A 19375-nucleotide genomic window follows, 5' to 3' on the forward strand; every position below is an offset into this window, starting at 1 on the left:
GAGAATTATTCAGAAATGCGGATGCTGTTTATAAAGCTCATAAGAAATGAGTGGATGTGACAAGGTCAGAGGCTGGGCTCTCCTGCTAGGATTTCCCTGGCTATCACCTTTTGTTTTCAGCGGGGCCATGGATTAAACACCCCCCACAGCTCTCCAGGAGAATGTCTCTAGGGCAGTGAGGGGCGCTAGTTAAGGTTAGTAGCCTCTTTGTCTCTTTTCCTTTGGGCCAGGTTGGCACGAATGGGCTCCAGCAGGCAGGGTCTCTGGCCAGGAGGACTCCATCAGTGGGCACTTCGCTTCCAGGCTGCCTTGCCTGTCAACTTGCTCATTAAAGAAAAGGAGCACCTGGCTGCGTGGGCAGTGTGCTGCCTCAGGGGCTTGGGGGGAGACAAGAAGAACTCAAGGGCTGGTGCTGGCCCTCGGGCCCCTGGGCAGCTAGTAACGCATGGGCCATGTCCCTGACCTTTCTCTGCATCCTCCAGGGCGGCTCCCAAAGTGCTAGGGGAGGCTGAGCACTGAGGGCCTGGAGAGCCTGTGTTCTCGCTGGGATGCAGCAGCATGGCTTGCCCCCTTCCTGCCAGCCTGGCCCCTCCCGCCTGGGCAGTGCCCACGTCGGGCAAGGTGTGGCGGCAGCATAGGGTGAGCCGACAGCAAGTGTGGAAAATGGGGACAGGTGGGGGGTAAGAGGTGCCTGTAGCAGACAAAGCCCTGAATATCAGGACTGTCCCTACCAAATTGGGACAGCGGGTCCCCTATAAGCAGCCCTTGGTGTGGGCGCTTGCAAAGCCCGCTATCTCTCCTGCCTTTCCTCCGCCCCCTGCCCCTCTCTCCAGCCCCTTCTCAGCAGGGAGCGCCCAGCCTGGCCACCCCCAGGCACCCCCGCTAAGGACGGGTGCCAAAACGATGGGATGCGGTTGCCAGGGTAACCAGACTGGACGTCACAATCTGGGCATGTGTAATTCCAGTTGTGTGTGTGTGTGTGTCTCCCTCCTGCGCTCGCTGCAGGCTGGAGGGGTTGGGGCTGGGGCTGGAGCGGGGGAGGGAGGAGAGAGCGGCCGGGGGAGGAGGGGAAGGGGAAGGGGGAGGGAGATGGAGATCGCTCCTTAAAAAAAAAAACCCACCCAGGGCCGCCGCAGCCATCTTCGCGCGGAGCCGCCTCACCCTGCGCCGCCTGCGCCCGGCAGGTGGGAGCCCGCGGGCAGCGCCGCGCCGCGCCGCGCCCCGGGGCCATGCGGGGCCCGGCGGGGGCCGAGGGGGAGCCGCGGGACGAGATGGAGAACGAGGAGGAGCTGTCAGGTAGGGGCCGCGCCGAGGGACGGGGGGTGCCCGCTGGCGGGGCGCGGGGGCCGGGGGGGCTCCTCGGGGACGGGCCGGGCTGCTGTCCGGGGAGACGCTGCGGTGATGGGCACCGGAGGGGGCGGGTGGCTGCTGCCCATCCGGCTTCTGCCGGGAGGGAAGGGGGCTGGGTCCCCTCCTGGCCAGGGGGTGGCAGATGCTGGGGACCGTATCCCGGGGGAGCCCCAGGATGGGATGAGGGTGCCAGTCCCTGGGCCCTGCGGTGAAGGGGGGCAGGCTGCCGGGATCTCCGGGCTGGGGGCGGGGGGAGAGGGGTCCTTGTTAGCCTGTGGTTCTGCCAGGCCAGCTCCCGTGTGGGGTCTGGGTACCCCGCGGAAGGAGGGAGCCATGCAGGAGACGAGGCTCCATGAGCAGGTACTTTCTGAGCCTCACCTGTAGCCCCGGCGCGGGGCAAGTGCCCCAATAATGGGACTAACCCTCCTTCCGCGCCTGCAGTGGTGTGGGGATTAACCCCCCGGCGCCCCAGAGTCCTGCCAGGAAAGCGGGGTCCTCCTTCCCCTCTCGTTCTCTTTGCACCCCTGCCCAAAAGGCCCACCGCTTGCAGGGGGGAGAGAACGCCATCCATGAAATAAGGGTGAAAAGCTCTAGAGGTGGGTTTTCAGAGGTGCTGGGCCACAGCTCTGTTCACAATCAGCAGCTGCTGTGGGGACTCAGCACCTTTTGAAGACCTGGCCCTTAGTTCCTTTCTGTGACTTCTGCTTCTCTTCCCTAAATGCCGAACGTCCCTGCCTGGGGGGAGTAGCTGAAGGCCTAAGTAACTAGCTGAAACCTCGGGCAAAAGAGAAAATTGGAGTGGTTTTTAATTTTTCCTTACTTACTGTACTGGTTCTTTCTGTGCTGGAGAGGAACTGACGCCACTTGTTAGAGCTAAGCAGAGTGATGGCTGGAGCAACATATGCCTTTCCAGAATATATGTGGCTTTGTACCCTGGGCCAATAGCCATTTGTAGAATCCTGGTGGGGTGTGACAAGGATCTGTCTGGCCTGATTCCCGTTGTTTGCAGGATTCCATCTCTACATCTTCCCTACTAAAGACTTTTTGGCCCCATTCTTTGACATCTGTGGTGACTGTGCCTAGAGACCATTTTCCTTGGAAGTTTCCTTTCTCTGCCTAGTTGCTCTGAATATTTGCCTGGTGCCGAGTCTAAACTTTTCCCTCTTCAGTGTCAGGCACTGCTCCTTGACCTACCACCTTCTGAGGGGGTGAAAAATCTTTTCCTTACATTTGCAGTGTTACCTGGAAGGGATTTACAGATGGCTCATGTGTCTCCCTTGGTCTTCTGTTTCCCAGCCTTTGTATGTTTACCCCCCTCATTCTCTCCACTGATGTTTTACCTGTGATTCTTGTATCACTTTTACTTCCCTTTGCTTTTCTTGAGGTTTGTCTGTATCTTGGGGACTATCCTGGGGCATTATTGAGGCCAACAGACTCATTTCAATGAAGCCTAAACCAGATTTAGTAGTTGACAGACTTTTATTTTCCTGATGGCTTTACCTGGCTGTACCTGGCCCATTTGAAACCTACCTGCGGAGCTGACAGAAGTGCTGAGTATGTTCCAAATAGAAAGCAGCGGCTGTGCTAGCAGACATTTCAGGTGCATCCTGGTAGAAAGTATTTCTTGGGCTGTATCAGCTCTGTCCAAGGTAGAATTTGGCAGAACTGGGTAACATGTCAGTGCTCTCAATGGAACAGCGATCACACAGCATTTGTCATGAGGGGAGGGCAGGGAAATAATTAGATAAAGGCTTAACGTAGACAGGGAGGTTTATTAATTGTAAGACTGATAGCTGAGCACTGAGATGGATTTCCTTAGTTGTGACATAAATAAATATAGTAATAAACTGTCCTGCTATTGGCTAGAGACCTTACTTGGCGGGGGGGGGGGGGGGGCAAGCAGAGGCCCAGGCCCCCCCATGTCAGGGGCACAGAACTCCTCTGGGCTTGGGGCTGGGAGTGCGAGCTCCTGTGGACTCGGACTGGGACAGAAGATGAAAGCTCCTCCGGGGCCACGGAGGGAGAACCAGCTCCACCGTTGGGGCTGCAGTGGGGAGAGGCAGCTCCTCTGGCCACGGGGTGTGTGTGTGTGTGTGTGTGTGGCAGCTCCTCTGGCCACGTGGGGGGGGGGGGAGAGGGTGGCAGCTCCTCTGGCCATGGCGGGGGGGGTGGGGAGAGAGGGAGGAAGGCAGCACCTCCGGCCATGGGGGGCACAGAAAATCCCTCCCCCAAAGCAGTCAAATATTTATTCCTGGGAATTCCTAATATGTGACATCCTCCTGCAGAACTGCCTGTACTTACCTTGCTAACGCTGTGTGAGGGTCTCCGGCAGTAGAAGAGCTCCAGGGCTGGTGCTGGCCCTCCAGTAGTTCTTTGTTTTCAGTTTTGGGGTTTTTTTAAGGAAAAAGTTTCGGCTTGTACAGAGAGGCTGATATTTTGCAAACCAAAGCTATATTCCCCAATTAAAAAACGCCTATAGCAGCTGTTAAAGCAGCCACTTTGGCCAAATCGGTGCTAGCACAAATGGCTAAAAATCCATAGGAGCCAATGGAGTTGTACTTGCCTATGCCAACAGGGCCAATTGTACCATTCTGCAGGGAAGCGGCACCAGGCACCGAAATCTCACTGTGCTGGCTGTTGCACAAGGGTGAATTCTACCCATAGTTAATTTGGTCCAAACAGCGCCTCTCATTTTCTTACATTGCTAAAATAAATTTTCTCCTGAGTTGAAAGCCTAAATGCAACACATTTAGTGGAGAGCAATGGCACAGGAGTGAGTCAGAGTTCCTGCAAAATAGGGGCTGATAATGCTACTTCGGACAAGCCCAAAAATCCAGCAACCCCCGTGGTCAAGCAGTAATAAGAGTACCTGGTGCCAATATCATGTGGACTGTCATCCATAAGGGACTGAGATTCCGAAAGCCCATCGAACATATTTCATTTAAAACATGAGGGCAGGAGCGAAACACCAATCTTTACAAGCTGCACAGCTATTCATCTCCATCCTGTCCTTAATTTTCCAAAGCATGAAGAATTCTTAATGTCTGGCAGATGGATGCCTCCCCATCAGTGTCAAGAATGGTTCTATTCTTCTTCCTTCCCAGAAATGACTCTGGAGGAGATTATTAAGATCCCTCTGGTTTTTACTCTTAATGCACCTGACTGAAGTGCAATCAGAGAGATAATCAGGGCCCACAATAGAGCCATGGAAATGAGTGAGTGTGAGTTTGCATGTGGTGGAGAGAGATGGGAGTGTGGTAGATTAACATGAACTCAATAAAATAACTTGTGTCCAGCTGTTTCCTGTTAAGGATACTAGTGCATCTCAAATTCACCTGCAAAACCTATCACCATTGCATCCTCTCTCTTCCTGATTTTTCATTTCAGTTACCAATAATCTCCATATGCAGAATTACATTTACTGATTGTTCTTTGTTTGGAGGTGTTTAAAATTTTCAAATTAGCATGTTTTCCATACTCTGATTACAAAACATGTGCTCATGGTGGAGATAACGCTGCTTTGAAGATATGGAAAACATGAAGAAAGAACGAATATAAAGTTTCCAGCAGAGAAAATGTCAAGTTGTTTCTCTCGCTGTAAGATTCTCCGTCTTGAAAAGCAGTAGGTATCACACCTGAGTTAGTATTGACTTGGCCTCAGCACTTGCGTCTCCCTCAGACCAGGGTGTTTTGTGCAGACCGGGGCACCTGGGTTATAACAGCCTGTTTCCTGCGAGGGCGTTTTGCTGAGGAGAGCAAGAAGAGGAGTACCAAGTCCTGGAGTTTCTGTTCATTTTGAGAAGTGGGCTCAGAGGTCAGGGACAGGTCAGGGGTGATGGACCGGCTGGCTTAGAGGTCAGTGACAAATACTCTCCGTTCCCATCATCCTTTCTCCAGTGGCTTTCAATGTCAGTTGGTTCAGTTTAATCCCAGTGCTCAGGACGTTGTTTAGGTCTCAGTGAGATGTGTACCAAGAATTAGAAGCGTGAGGATATGTTTTTATTAGGGTCGCAAGGGGGATCCAAATGAGCCTTATTATAGGACTGTAGCTGTCACCTCTCCATAACACATCACACACCTGCAGAGCTGGGACTGGCACCTTGGTCCTTCAGTTAACACAGGTCTTCACGAGGATTGCCCTTGTGTTCTTTCTACGTGACAGCTAGTTGTTAGAGTTCGGCGGTCTTTCTCTGGCCTGTTTCTTAGCCATGCTGAATTGCTCAGTTGGACGTGTGGCTCTTGTCCCGTCTGCACAGGAGTTGGTGAGTCTCTGTCCGGTTCCTCGCAGATGGCATGCTGACCAGGTTGTAGCTGTCAAAGGATAAGCAAAGGACTTCAGTGTCCAGGGCTGCTAATGCAGCAACTTTCACGAGCCTGAATTTCACTGAAAACCATTGTTAACCTTTGAAGAGTTTTATTTCCCCCTGCAAAGAAAGTTTAATTCAATTTTCTCAATCAGTCGCTGGCTAGATAATTGTTCCCCTTCTCTAATAAAATTGGAACCCATTAATGCAGACACTGTAGGGTTGTTGGATTTAAAATCCAACCCTGAGGGGCTGGCTTTCAGCTCCTCAATGTGTTTGGGAGCTGGGAAAAGAATGAGGATTGCCACTTCTTCTGAAAGCCTTGAAAGGGAGAATAGCTCGAAATGCATGTTTGGACCTGGTGTCACACTGCACCCCTGGCCCCCACGAAACATCTGAACAGTTTAGCATCTCTAGCCGTTCAGCTAAAACAGCAGCGTTTCTAACTTGTGGGAATTCCTGGCTTCCCTTTCATAAATTTCATAGCCCCCTAGATTCCAAGGCCAGAAAGGACCATCGTGATCATCTAGTCTGACTTCCTGGATAGCCCCAGCCAGAGAACTTCCCCACAATAATCCCTAGAGCAGAGCTTTCAGAAAAACATCCCATCTTGATTTAAAAATTGTCAGTGATGGAGAATCTACCATGACCCTTGGTCAATTGTTCCAATGGTTAATTGCCCTCACTGTTAAAAATGTACGGCTTATTTCCAGTCTGAATTTGTCTCGCTTCAACTTCCAGCCACGGGATCGTGTTATAATTTCCCCTGCTTGTCTGAAGAGCCCATTATCAAAGATTTGTTCCCCATGTAGGCTCCTTCCCTTGCCTTCATCTGCAGCTGCCTGGCTTCTGCTCTGCCCAGACCTTTGACTGGAGCTGTCATTTTCTGAGAGAAGCTGAGCTGGTCCAGTTCGGCCTCCAATGCTGCAGCTTCCAGCAAGTGACTGATTGTAGCAGATGCCTCTGCTTCTTTTGGACTAATGAGAGTGACCTGGTCAGTGTTTTATCTTTCCGTTCCGTTCAATTAAAAATATCCCAGTCAAATCGGGGCCAAGCATTCTCACACAAGCCGTGCAGGAGGGAGAGCTCATAGAAACAAGGAGGCTTCTCCTCTACTATGGAGATGGTCTGTCGGCAAGGGAGGGGATGGTCTTTCGCTAGAAACAAAACAAACGCATGTAAACCAGGGGGACTGTCCGGGGTGAAGTCTCTGCAGGGTGCTTGGATCGCAGCACCGGATGTTTGCTTGGCTTGAACATGTTTTTTGAGGGGGCGGGGGATAGATATTGTGTGTGAGAGAGAAACTTGAATGCTGAAATGCATGAATTCTGGACTCATTAATGCTGGAGAGAGTTTAAATCCACTGCAAAGCAGGTAGGCAGGGCATGCAAGGCGTTTTTCCTCTGAACTGCCACAGCTGCTCTCAGCTTCTTTACTCTGGTTCAAGGTTGACAGGCTGTTGTTCACAATCTTGCATTTAAGCTTAAGCATCAAACTCTCTTCATCACATGCAGCGGAATCTGCCTTGCGATTTCTCCGTGTGCTCGGCAGAGTCACTGGATGTCCTTGGGGATTCTGTTTTTTACTGTGCGGTACCTTTGGGTTGGAGCTTTCATATCTCTGAGAGTCGTGTGAGTGAGCTGGTGTGCATGAGAACAGGAGTGTGGAGTGAAAGTGTTGACTTTAAACAAACTTGGTGCACGTTGGTCTCAGTTACTGAGCAAAACAAGATTCTGCCCAAATGCCTCAGTCTCCTGGTTGGATTTAATGAAAGTGACCACACTTAGCACTGTTCCTGTGCTTCTCATCGGTAGCTCTAACATCTCTCCAAAGCATCGTTATCCTCATTTTGTAGTTGGGAAGTTACCACCATCGTCTTCAAAAGTGGCCAGTGGCTCCAGTTTCCATTTGCCTGGAGTGGAATGGGCAGCCCCCACAGAAGATCTAGGAAAGGTTCAATTAATACAAGTCTTGCAGAGGAGGGGTTGCTCACCTTCTGGCTTCACAGGTAGCTTTTGGTTCCTTCCAACTGTCTGTCCAGGTTGTTCATATGTGATACAAAATATCTCTGTCTTTCAAAGCCATCAACCCTGGCTGCATTTGCTCAGTCTCTGCGCACCTGTGCAAGGTCTCCAGAAGCTCACGAGTAGTTAGGCTACCTCAGGCTTTGAGCGTATCTCTTGTAAGCTGAGCATGGTTGGGTTCGGTCAGTACTTGGATGACAGATATAAAAACAGGGGAAAACACCAACTGTTGGGGGAAATGGTGCTGGTGTTTAAGTAGGTAGCTTAGCTTCCTGCTACGTCTGTATTGAACCAGTGCCCCAGTACAGAGCTGGGGACCACACCACTGCTAAAGGCTGAGATGAGATGGGAAGCCAACAGTCTTGACCTCTTGTGCTCATCTAAGAGCACAAGGGTGTTAAATGCAGTATCCTGGCCAAAAGTCAGTTTGGGAAGATTGCCTTCCATCTCCCTGAGGCAGAGTTCCAGCTGGAGAAGTTGTCCCCCTGAATAGCAGAATGGCTATTCCAGATGTGGGGGAAGTGGTCCTTGTAGGCGCAGTCTGCAAAGCATTTTGGGATCTTTTGGGATAACTCTGCATTCAGCAGAAGCAGAAGGGGTGGGGAGGCAGCTATATGCCTCACCTGCTGTGTGTATAACAGGTACGTGCACTGAAGAGCAAGGGTATCTTTGCCTGGATTCGTTCCCCACCCTTTGACATCTTGATCTCTAGGAACCAACACTCCATATTAAACCGCATCTTGCAGTGACTGACTCGGAGCACTAACTGCTGTGGGAAAAGCACAAGACAGGCCAGGATGTTTCTCGTTGCAGATGGAGTCCTCGGCTCCAGCTCCATTATGAAAAATCTTAAGTCTTTAAAACTTCTTTTCAAAGCAAAGGGCTCCGTTCTCCCATGGTGAGACTCGGTCCATGGGGCTGAATCCCATCACTACTCCATTTGCATTGGGATACAAAGTCCCCTTCCCTGCCCCCAAAGATGTTTTTTTCTCTGGGGTGTTGTGAATAAAATCAAACAATGCTGAGTGGCTTCTATATAGAGCCTCATGCACCTGACAGAGAGGCCAGGAACTCTGATCTGGTGCTTTTTAGTGGAGATTATTCTGGTCCTGTCAGAGGGGAGGGAAGGGTGTTGCTTGCAGTGCATGGTCCCGTCAGTTGTCTAATAAATGTCACCGAGATGGAGCTCAGCTGCTTGTCTTGGCAAAGTCTAAACTGCTGTGTTTTGAAGTTGAACACACAATCTGTCCGGTGTAATGAGATTGGAGTATTATTACCGTATAAGTTTAGAAATTCAAAAAGAAAACAGAAGAGTACAACACAGAACTGGATCTTAAGGAAATGCAACAATTTGACAAAATGCCAAGGCTCATTAGTAAGAATGTCAAGTTTGGGAAGATAATGATGACAGGAAAATAAAAGGGTACATTGCAATTAGCGCCGAGCTTCTTTGCCTTGGTGGGGATGCAGCAGATGGATGAAAGCAGTCGAGCCAGCATGCTTTGAGCTGACTCTTCGCTTTGCTCCGGTGCAGGCAGCTCTGTGTCTGTCCAGGAGTCAGGGGGGCCATCGGAGAGTGTGCAGGGTCATTGCGACACCCAGCCTCTCCCAAGACATAGCATCACTACTGCCTTCAGTGCTGGGAAGGAGCTGGAACGTGCAGCCAGAGGTAGATGGGCAGGAAGACGCTCAGAAGAGAGACTTGTTTTCTCTCTTTTCTTTGATTTAATTGAATCCATTTTAACAGGATCTGTTTCAAAAGGTAAAGGGTAAACAATAAAAAGCCTAATGCTTCCTCATTACCTAGAAGGCCAAATCAGCAATGGCAGGCAGCATATTAGGAGTGTCCAGACGCCTCTCTCTGCTTCTGAGCAGGCCAGTGGTGGGGGCTTCGTGGGTCTGGGCGTCTGCGGGAGAAAAAGAGATGATCCTTCTGCTTTGGCGCCGCATGCTGTGGAGCCCAGCCCCAGCCCCTCCGTGCAGTAACAGTAATACTCTGCCCCCTGCGGCTTCCAAGCCCTTTCCAAACGTCAGTCCTCACGAGCTCCCTTGGGAGGGAGAGAGCAAGCGTCCTTAGCTTCATTTTGCAGCTGGGAAAGCTGAGGCAGTGAAGTCAGTGACTTGCCCCAAGGCCACGTAAGGAGTCTGGATGAGAACCCACGAGTTCCTCGCTCCCAATCCCTCGTTCTATCCGCCAGACAATACATTTATTATTGAAAGCCGCAAATGATTCTTTGCCCCCTTTCATCCCCCTGCAATCTCCCTCCCTGCGTTTTCTCTGTCTTGCCAGTAACCCCTCAGATCATTGAGACAGAGAAAGCCCTTTGAAAACCGAATCCTGTTTGTTCAGTAGCTAGACTCTCACCCAGTTTGGACCGTGGAGCAAGCCTGGCCAGTGGCACGTCACGTGTAGTCCGTGTCACTTTCTGGACCCCTGCAGTAAATCCCATAAGGACTTCTCTCGGAGTGGATGTTTCTCTCTAGCCAGCGCTGGAGTCTGCACTTTGTGCTGCACTGAAACTCACCTGCCCTGCTGTAAACGGTGCATCACTGAGCTCCAGTTCTCTGGGAGCTGGTTTCTAGGGGCACTGCTGTAAGAGCAAACAGAAACTGCCCCCTCCCACTGCATTGTGTTGAATGCTGGAGCAATGCTTGCCCGCTTGCTGGGGGCTGCCATCCTGCTGAAAAACTGTTAATTCTAGGCTTTGTGGGGATGACCCCAACCCTGATCAATTTACCAAACCCAAATTTTGAGCCTAAACAGCCCGACTTTGTCCTCCACTGAAGAGCTGGGTGCGTGATGTGTGCTTGACTAGAACAAATCTTTTCTTTAAGTTTTAAAGTGCTGTAGCCATATAAACCTGGGACTCAAGTCCTGCAAACACTTCCTATCAGCTTAGCGCTGAATGCCATTCCGGCACCCACTGGCCTGCTCCGGGTGGAAGCATTATGCCTTGTAGTAAGTTTTTGCAAGATTGGGCCCCCTTTTATGACCTAGCATCCATCAAAACCTGCACTGTGACAAAATTTAAGGTATCAGTTACCGCCAAATACTCTTGCCAAATACCTGTGACCTAAGACTTGTCCATGGCTGAGCAATGCTAATTCCCTGTGAAATGAACGAGAGCAGAGTACCTGCCTTGCTGTTGTGTCGCTTGTAGTACAGCACCGTAGAAGCAGAGCAGCATCCTACGAATTACTTACACTGCAGCAGGCTGGCTGTTGAGAGAGACAGAGGCTGGCCATGGTACAAGATACGCTGGTCCTGGGCTAATATGCGGCGATATGCCATAGCAAATTGATTCAGATCAGAACATAGAACTGCACCAAAAATTAGTTCTCTGTTTTGTGTTTACTCTTCACTTGGCCCTTTCAAAAATCCCTCCATCCCTGATTTCCAGCAACCCCACCGGGCGGGGGGGTAAGAATCCCTTTGCTTCCCCTAAAGTACGAACGTTGATCTCTGGCTGCAAACTGACTTTCCAGGTCCCATGATTTAATCCACATTTAAATATCAGTATCTAGTGCCGCTGTTCGTTCTGCCTGTCTTCCACCTGCAATGATACTGTACTGTTACCTACTGCCCCAACAACCGACTTGGAGCTGACCACCCATTTGGCAGCTTTGCCTCTCCAGCATTTAAAGACACCAGCACTCTGCAGGTCCTGTAGAGCAGCTTTTTGCCTCTGCTCTGTGGCATCACAGTCATCCCCAAAGTGTCACAGACTGATTTCTGGTGGGAGGAGTGTGCCGCGGGGCAGGGGGTGTCAGCAGAAACAAAGGGACTGTTTTCATACAAACTGTTTTCATACAAGTAGGACTGTTTTCATACGGTGATATGAAGAATAATTGTGATAATTACTAACAACTGGGAAGAGAAACACAGGGGAAACCGTTTGGGGACTAGTTTTTAACCCCATCCTCCAATTTGGTGTCTGCAGTGCGTTCCACTTGAGTTTGCACACCAGTTACATGAGCACAGACATCCATTTGCACAAGTGAATTGGGCAGCAGCATGTACACAACTGGGTCCATGAAGCTGGAAATGAGGGCTGACACTTCGATTGATTGAGACTTGTCTTTCAAGGATCTCCATGAGGCATTAGCAGCTAGTTAAGTGCTGGCCTGAGAGGCAACTAATGCTAGTGTAAGGCTATGTCTACACTACACAGTTGCGGCCGGGCTGCTAAAAGTCACGCAGTGTAGCCGCTGTTTGTCAGCTCTCCTGCCGACAAAAAACTTCCACTCCCAACAAGTAGGGTTAGCTGTTCACACTGGCGCTTGTTGTCTGCAAAACTTTTGTCTTTCGGGGTGTGTGTGTGTGTTTTTGTTTTTTTGTTTTTTTTAGCACCTCTGAAAGACAAAATTTTGTTGTTCAATTGCCAACGTAGAGAAAGCATAACTTGGGACAGGTATTTTAACAGCTGGCCATGAGTCAGACAATAAACAGAAACTTGAGCGAGGCGACATGTCCTTGTATCCCATCGGTTGATGGAGCTGCTTGGCCAATGCTCTCCCATGGGATCAAACACAATTCCTGTACTTTGTGTGTGTCTGTGAACCTGGCTGTGTAACTTCTCCCTTTCCTCCCCCTTTGTGTCGTCTTCAGAAGAAGAGGATGGAGTGCTGGAAGGGCTGGAGGAATTTTATCCAGAGGAGCAGGTAACTGCGCAGAAGAAAAAGAAATCCAAAAAGCTGAAAGAAAACAAGACTTCCAAAGTCAAGAGAAGGAAGAAAGAGGTAACATCTCCCACTGTTGAGTGAGGCTGGCAGGCAGCTGCTGGCCTCTGTGTACGGGCTGTGTGCTTGGGATAATGCTGCTGGTCTCCCTTGGGGAGCAGTCTGAGGTCTAGGGATGGAAACAGGCTAGATCAGAGCTACGTATTTTACTAAGGGGAACTAGTTTGATGTGTGACGGGGGGCCCATTTCTCAGACTTGGGTGATGCCACAGCTGAGCCTGCAGCTTGGCGGTCACTCCCCTGAGTGCCTGGAGAGGCTGAGCAATATAGTGAATTGGCACACAGGGCTGGGAGCAAGGCCCTGTGTAATTCATATGCTGTCTCTGACAGTGACTCACTATGGCCTTGGGTGAATCACTTAACTTCTCTACCTCAATGGCCCCACTGGTGAAATGAGAATGGTACTTACCCACTTCTGAGAGTCTGTGACAGTTAATTAGCCCATGTTTGGCGCAGGCTGTGGGATGTGAATGTTTGAGTATTATTATTTATTAAGGGTTCATTAGTGGGTGATGCTCTCTGGCCTGTGTTAGGCAGGAGGTCCGACTCAGTGATTATAAGGATACCTGGAATGTCTGACGCTTAGCGCTGGAGTCTGAGGTGTGGGTTTAAACACTCTAACTTACATGCCCAAGCTTGAAAACTGAGATTACAATCGTCTCTTCCTTCACCTGGTCTCCACTAGTTCTGCATGTGTCTGAATGCGGGGGGCGCTCCTTTGCATAGAATTACCCAGAATGCTCCTTGCTAGCTGCTGAAGGGGTTGAGCTCTGGAGATGCACAGAGGTGGGTTGGTGGCTGCTGTAACCCCTCTTTTGCTTAAATAACTTCCACAACATGAAGATGCTAGGGTTCAAATTTGTAGTTTTTGGTTCTGAGACATGGATGGGCTTCGTCTGTCTAAATGGCTGGGATGATTTATCTGACCAAAGGGAGAAACAAACACAATATGGGTGTCCAGGGAGTAAAGAGTGAAACTGGGGAAATCCAGAGAGAGTGAGTTCTGAAAATATCCGTAAGAAGCGTTAAATTGACTCAGGCTAGTTTGGAGGGACCCTTCTTCACGCGTTCAGGTTGGCTTTGGAATGGGACCAGCCTGGTGTGTTCTCCCTGGAGTGATTTCTGGGGAGAAGGGTGGCGTTGGGCACTGCAGCAGTAATGGAGTCACCGCTCTCCCTGGAATCGTTTAGCAGCAGGGACGAAGGTGTGAGTCGGTGGTTTTCCAAGACCATGTTTGCATGCTCCTCATGTGGCCGCTTGGTCTGGGCGCTGTCCTAAATGAGGCCCGTGGCAGAGCACGGAGCATGTTGGATGGAGGAAGCTGTATGGCTCAGAGAGGGTTGTGCTAAGGGCTTCTCATGCAGAGAACTGTGGAGGTGGGGAAGGTGGGCGAGGGGAGGAGCCAAGGTTGTAACCTCATGTTTTTTCAAAGAAAATAATGTAAAACGGAATCGTTTTATAAACTCTTTCTTGGCTGCCCTTTGTGCTCATGCCACTGGGAGGGCAAGAGTCCCCAGTGCACACTGGCTACTTTCCCCGCTCCGGCGATGCAACATTGCTTGTCAACCTGGATTGAGTAGCCAGTTAAGCTGCGGTTCTGGCTGCGTGGCATTGCTGGAGCAGGGCCAAGCATCCAGAGTGTACTGGCCCTGGCCCTAGGAATGGATCTGGGGAGACTCTGGCCAGAGCCGTGTAGAGCAGGAAGCCGCCTTCTAGCCTCCCTTCTTCCTCCCAAAACTCAGCGCTCACTGCTCGCCCCTCCAAATGCTTTGTTGTAAGGACTGTGGAAAGGGCTCTCGAGCCTGCCGGCTCCCAGGCACCATAGTTTGTACTTGAGTGTTCTGAATCCCAAGCCCTGCACTTTGAATTCCAGGGGCAGCAGATTAGTCTACTTTTAATTAGCTCTGCCTGGTGTGGTTAGTTAATTTCTCATTTGGAAGCTAAATCTTTCTACAGAAGTAGGCACAGCTGGAGACGGGTACTAATTTGGGCAAACACTGATCTATCTAGTTCTGCCAGTAGTTTAGTTTTTCTTGAGTCCTAAAGGTTTTCACTTTGAGGGTGGATTGCAAAGAGAGAGAATGGCCCAAACAACTGCTAATGAGCGAGAAGACACACAGGATGGAAGGGGTGAGACTTTCCTTCCTAGCTGACCGTTTGCAAGGATGATTACGTTTTAAAGCTTACCTCCTACATTCGTACCCCTGGGTGTTGTGCCGTGATTGCAGATCCTGTTACCAAATATGATGTTTTGTTATGGGACTATGATATAATGAAAGACAAGGGCAATAATCACTGTTCTAAAACTTTCCTATTTCTATTCCCCAATGTTTTGAAAATCTGTTTATTCTAATATGTTTTTTTTAATGCTGGAAATATGTCTGATAAATGTTATTGCCAGTCCTTAATCTTGTGAGTTGTGTGTGACAGGCAGTGAATAATCTCACGCTTCACATTCTGAATCCTATATCCCACACTTTACATATCAGATATTGAGCTGGCAATTAGGCCTTTTAAACGGAGTGAGTTGTAAGCGTGAGGAGCGTGTTTCCTGGCATCTCACATACAGAGGCGTTAAAAGAAGGCAGAACCAATAGGAAATGGAGGTTTTGTCAAACAGGCTTTTACATTCATGAGTTTGGGATTTATAGTATCCCAGTTAAAGACACATTAGATAATTATTACAAACGATGATTATCAGACACCCCAGCAGACCACATGCAGCAGTACAGTGCACTGATATATATATAATAATATAATATATGTATTATGATAATCTCCTTATCTGGTTATTAAACCCCTCCTGCCAGGGACGCACACACTGCAATGCAGCACCTCATTTACAGTTTGTCCCCGGTGGCAGACAGTAAATCTTCGTGGCACATACTGTACCAATAACATTATCTAGGGACTGTGTCTCTTAGGGATGAAATGCAAAGCGACATGTTGGGAATGTAACCAATGTGATACTGTTTGGAGAAAACAGCATGATTTTGAGGTTTCTGTGGAGACAGGATATCAAATGACAGACCGCCCATTTCTGGGTGTCTCGCAGGCAAGAAGTGGGGCTGGGCAGGATGTGCTGGATTCTCAGGATTTGACATTTGAAAGGATTTGGGGAGCTTTTTAAAGAAACCAAATTCTCAGTGAATTATTGTCCTAGTGAATCCCCCTCATGCTGCTCCCAGAGGATCCACTCTATTCCCAGAGCCCGTGGGATGCTTCCCGGGCTGTGTGTGCTGCCTCCCAGGCCATGGCTACACTACAAACTTAAGTCGACTTCATGTAAGTCGACATCAAGCCTCCAATTTAAGCAAGTCGATGTTGCGTGTCCACACTAAGCTCATTGTGTCGGCAGAGTGCATCCTCACTAGCAGGGCTTGCACTGACGCACAGAGCACTGCATTGTGGGTGGCTATCCCACAGTGCATGTAGCCGAGTGGAATTTTGGGTTGGGCTTGCAAGGCCTTATGAGACCAAAACATTGGTGCAGGTGGTTATGGGAACATGGCGTTTACAGCCTCCCATGATGCACTTACCTCCCTCCATGAAATCAACAGCAAACAAACCAAGCCTTTTTCGCACCTTTTTTCATAAGCATGGGTTACCCATGTGGACGCCAGAGCATGATCAGCATGGACTCTGCTCAGCTGTACACAGTTGTTGTGAGCATTACAAACACCTTGTGCCTTATCCTGCAGTATTCACACAGCCGATACAGGAGCCGCCGCACTGAACAATGTGATGCCACGCAAGCAGCCCTGCTGGAGACATACAGCAGAGCAATTTGCAGTTGCTAGCGACAGTCATGCATCACCTTGACACGGTGGAGTACCGTTTCTGGGCCTGGGAAACAAGCACTGACTGGTGGGACCGCATCATTATGCACCTATGGGATGACGAGCAGTGGCTGCAGAACTTTCGAATGCGTAAGGCCACTTTCCAGGAACTGTGTGAAGAGCTTTCGCCAGTCCTGAAGCACAGCCATATTAAAATGAGAGCTGCTCTCACAGTGGAGAAGTGAGTGGCGATAGCTCTGTGGAAGCTTGTAACACCAGACTGCTACCAGTCCGTGGGGCATCAATTTGGAGTGGGTAAATCTACTGTGGGATCTGTTGTGATCCAAGTTTGCAGGGCCATTAACAGACTTCTACTAAGAAGAGTAGTGACTCAGGGCAACGTGCAGGACATAGCGGATGGTTTTGCCGTGATGGGGTTCCCTAGCTGTGGTGGGGCGATATCAACGTGGGATGGTCGGGAAAGGTGCATGATGCACGCATCTTTAGGAACACAAGTCTGTTCAGAAATCTGAAAGCAGGGACTTTCTTTCCAGATGGCAAAATAACCATTGGTGATGTTGAAAGGCCAATCGTGATCCTGGGGGACCAGCCTACCCCTTGCTCCCATGGCTTATGAATCCATACACCGGGAGTCTGGACAGCAGTAAGGACCAGTTCAACCAGAGGCTGAGCAAGTGCAGAATGGTGGTGGAATGAGCCTTTGGACATTTAAAAGGCTGCTGGCGTTGTGTGCTTACTAAGTTAGACGTCAGTGAAAGCAATATCCCCATTGTTATTGCTGCCTGCTGTGTGCTCCATAATATCTGTGAAACAAAGGGAGAAAAGTTTCTGCCAGGGTGGGGGAGTTGAGGTAGATTGCCTTGCAGCCAATATTGAGCAGCCAGATGCCAGGGCAATAAGAAGAGCAAGCACATTCAGGGGTTCTGCGTCTCCGTGAGGCTTTGAAAACCAGTTTCATGAGCCAGAGCCAGAGTAATGTGACACTTCTCTGTGTTGTTTCTTACCGAACTGTCCCTTCCATTGCATTTTCTCCCCTGTAAACTCCACCCCCACCTACCACCGTGTGTTGAATGAATAAAGAGCCTTTCCCCCTCAATCTGTTAAGTTTTATTATGCACACAAACACACAGAGATAGCAAAGAAAAGGGAGATAACCTGGGACAAAAGGGCTGATAACACCGTGGGGGGAAAAACAAGGAAAGCTTGCTTACAGATGCACTGCCGTAGCAATCAAAGGTGTGAGAATGGGTGTCTTCTTGTCCTTGCGTCCTCCCCTGGTCTTGGGTGTAAGGGATACCGAACCCCCCCCACCTCATAGGACATTTCAGGGAGGAGGCTATAGAACTGGGCGATGATGGCAGCAGGTTCAGCATAGGCTGCAGAGGGACTCTAACATCCAGCTGCCTTTCTTGAACCTCGACCAGGCGCCTCAACATGTCTGATTGCTCCTTCATAATCCACAGCATCTCTTCCTGCGTGTCACGCTCCTGTTCCCTGCATGGTCTCCTGTGCATGGCCAGGTTCTCAGACAGCGCAATCCTCCATGCGCTGAGCTCCGTCTTGTCACTTTTGGAGGCGCATGTTAACTCATTGAACAAGTCCTCCTGAGTCTCCTTTTTCTGCCTTCTAATCTGGGAAAGTCTCTGTCCCGGCGTGGAGGATGCGCCAACGCACAAGGTTTCAACTGCAAGGAATGCAAAAGCACAAGGGTAGCTTTAACTGTGCATACATTGTTTCTGGTGCAAGGTTAATTTTTTTTTATAAAAAAGCCAACCCTCAATTCACTTCACTGCAAGCCACAACGTAATCACAACTGCAGGCTATTGCAAGAGTCGGTGTGCTGCTCTGGCCATGGTGAGTAAGGACACGAGGCATGGGCAAAAGGTCTTTTGCTGCTGCTTTTGTGAAGACATCCTTGGGATCCCAAGTTGAAACTTGAGAAAAGCCCCCTGTCCCCTAGCAACCTGGATGGTGCTTGCGGACAAGCACCAGTGTAAAGCCCCACAAATAGTTTGTTTTTTACAAAAGCGACACTGGGTTGGGGGGAAGGAAGACAAACAGGAAGCTGCCCCCCCTTTTTTCCCAATGCTGGTTGCAATACCCGGTGATCCCTTCCAACCACAACCATGGCATGTTTGGGAAAGCGTGGCTGTGTGACCCAGATTTCGCCAAACAGGGGGCGGATTATTCGTTGAATTGTTTGCGGTTTATGGGCTAGTATTGAAAACTTCCCCCATTTCCCCTGGGTGACCCTATGCCATATCACTCTTCTGAGGGTAACAGAGGTGGCCAGGGAGCAGATGCTGCAAGCGTCTGGGTACAGACCTGGTCTTTATGCTGCAATGCTGTGTGCTGCAATGATGCTGGCAGAGTGAATACTGGAGTGGCGCGGGAAAGTGTCCTACCATGGTGGACGAAATAAGGCATCCCTTCCCAGAAACCTTCTGCAAGGGATTGCAGAGTTACCTCCATGAAAGCTTCCTAGAGATCTCCATGGAGGATTCCTGGGCCATCCTCGTGCACATAAACAGTCTTTTTTGGAGAGCACCTTCTGCTCCACCGATACCCACCACCCTACTCTATTGTTCAGACTAAACATAAAAAATAATAGCATGTAACCCCTACAGTTTGATTTGAAATGTGTACTCCCCAGAGGTGCTGTCCCCGGCATAACACTCCACCACCAACTGGTCCTGTGAAGGGATGGGCTCCAGGGTTAAAAACAGTTCTTGGCTGTTGGGGAGAATGGATCCTCAGCTTGCCTGCCTCGCATTCTCCTCCTCCTCTTCCTCATCAACAATGTCCTCTTCGTAGCTTGAGGTTGCCCGGGGCCCATGGCAGGTATCCACGGAACATCTTGGGGTAGTGGTGCAGTCGCCAGCGAGAATCACATGCAGCTCCTCATAAAATTTTACTCCTGAGGGCATTCTGTGCCAAAAAATTAAAAATTCTGCAAAATTCAGCAAATTTTATTTGTCAAATAAATGTGGAGACTTCAGCATGGCACTGGGGATCCACAGGCCACTGGCTGCACAGAGGTGAGAGATCACTGTGCAGCTTCCCCTCTCCCCCAGGACGGACTCAGCGGTGAGGCTGCACCCAACCCTGACACAGCGCAAGGACCGGGCCTGCCCCAGAAACACCCCAGGGCTCTGCC

At 49.9% G+C, this 19375-nt stretch overlaps 1 protein-coding gene across 8 annotated transcripts in view; it reads left to right on the plus strand.

Annotated features, from left to right (window-relative positions):
* Positions 1-1097: 1097 nt before the first annotated feature.
* CHD5 (chromodomain helicase DNA binding protein 5) overlaps positions 1098-19375 on the plus strand; it is an 86774-nt gene continuing 68496 nt past the window's right edge. For 5 of the 8 annotated variants that reach the window (XR_010594209.1, XR_010594208.1, XM_065574871.1 and 2 more), the window contains exons 1-2: positions 1108-1296; positions 12288-12418. Coding sequence is in view for 5 of the 8 variants with exons in the window: in XM_065574871.1 (XP_065430943.1) it covers positions 1230-1296; positions 12288-12418 (198 nt within the window). In the remaining 3 variants the exon portion in view is untranslated. Of the gene's footprint in view, positions 1297-12287; positions 12419-19375 lie in introns of those variants that run through there. The other 3 variants (XM_065574873.1, XM_065574869.1, XM_065574874.1) reach the window with 3 other exon arrangements.

This window comes from Chrysemys picta, chromosome 21 (genome assembly GCF_011386835.1).
Source record: "Chrysemys picta bellii isolate R12L10 chromosome 21, ASM1138683v2, whole genome shotgun sequence".
Taxonomy (NCBI): Eukaryota; Metazoa; Chordata; order Testudines; family Emydidae; genus Chrysemys; species Chrysemys picta.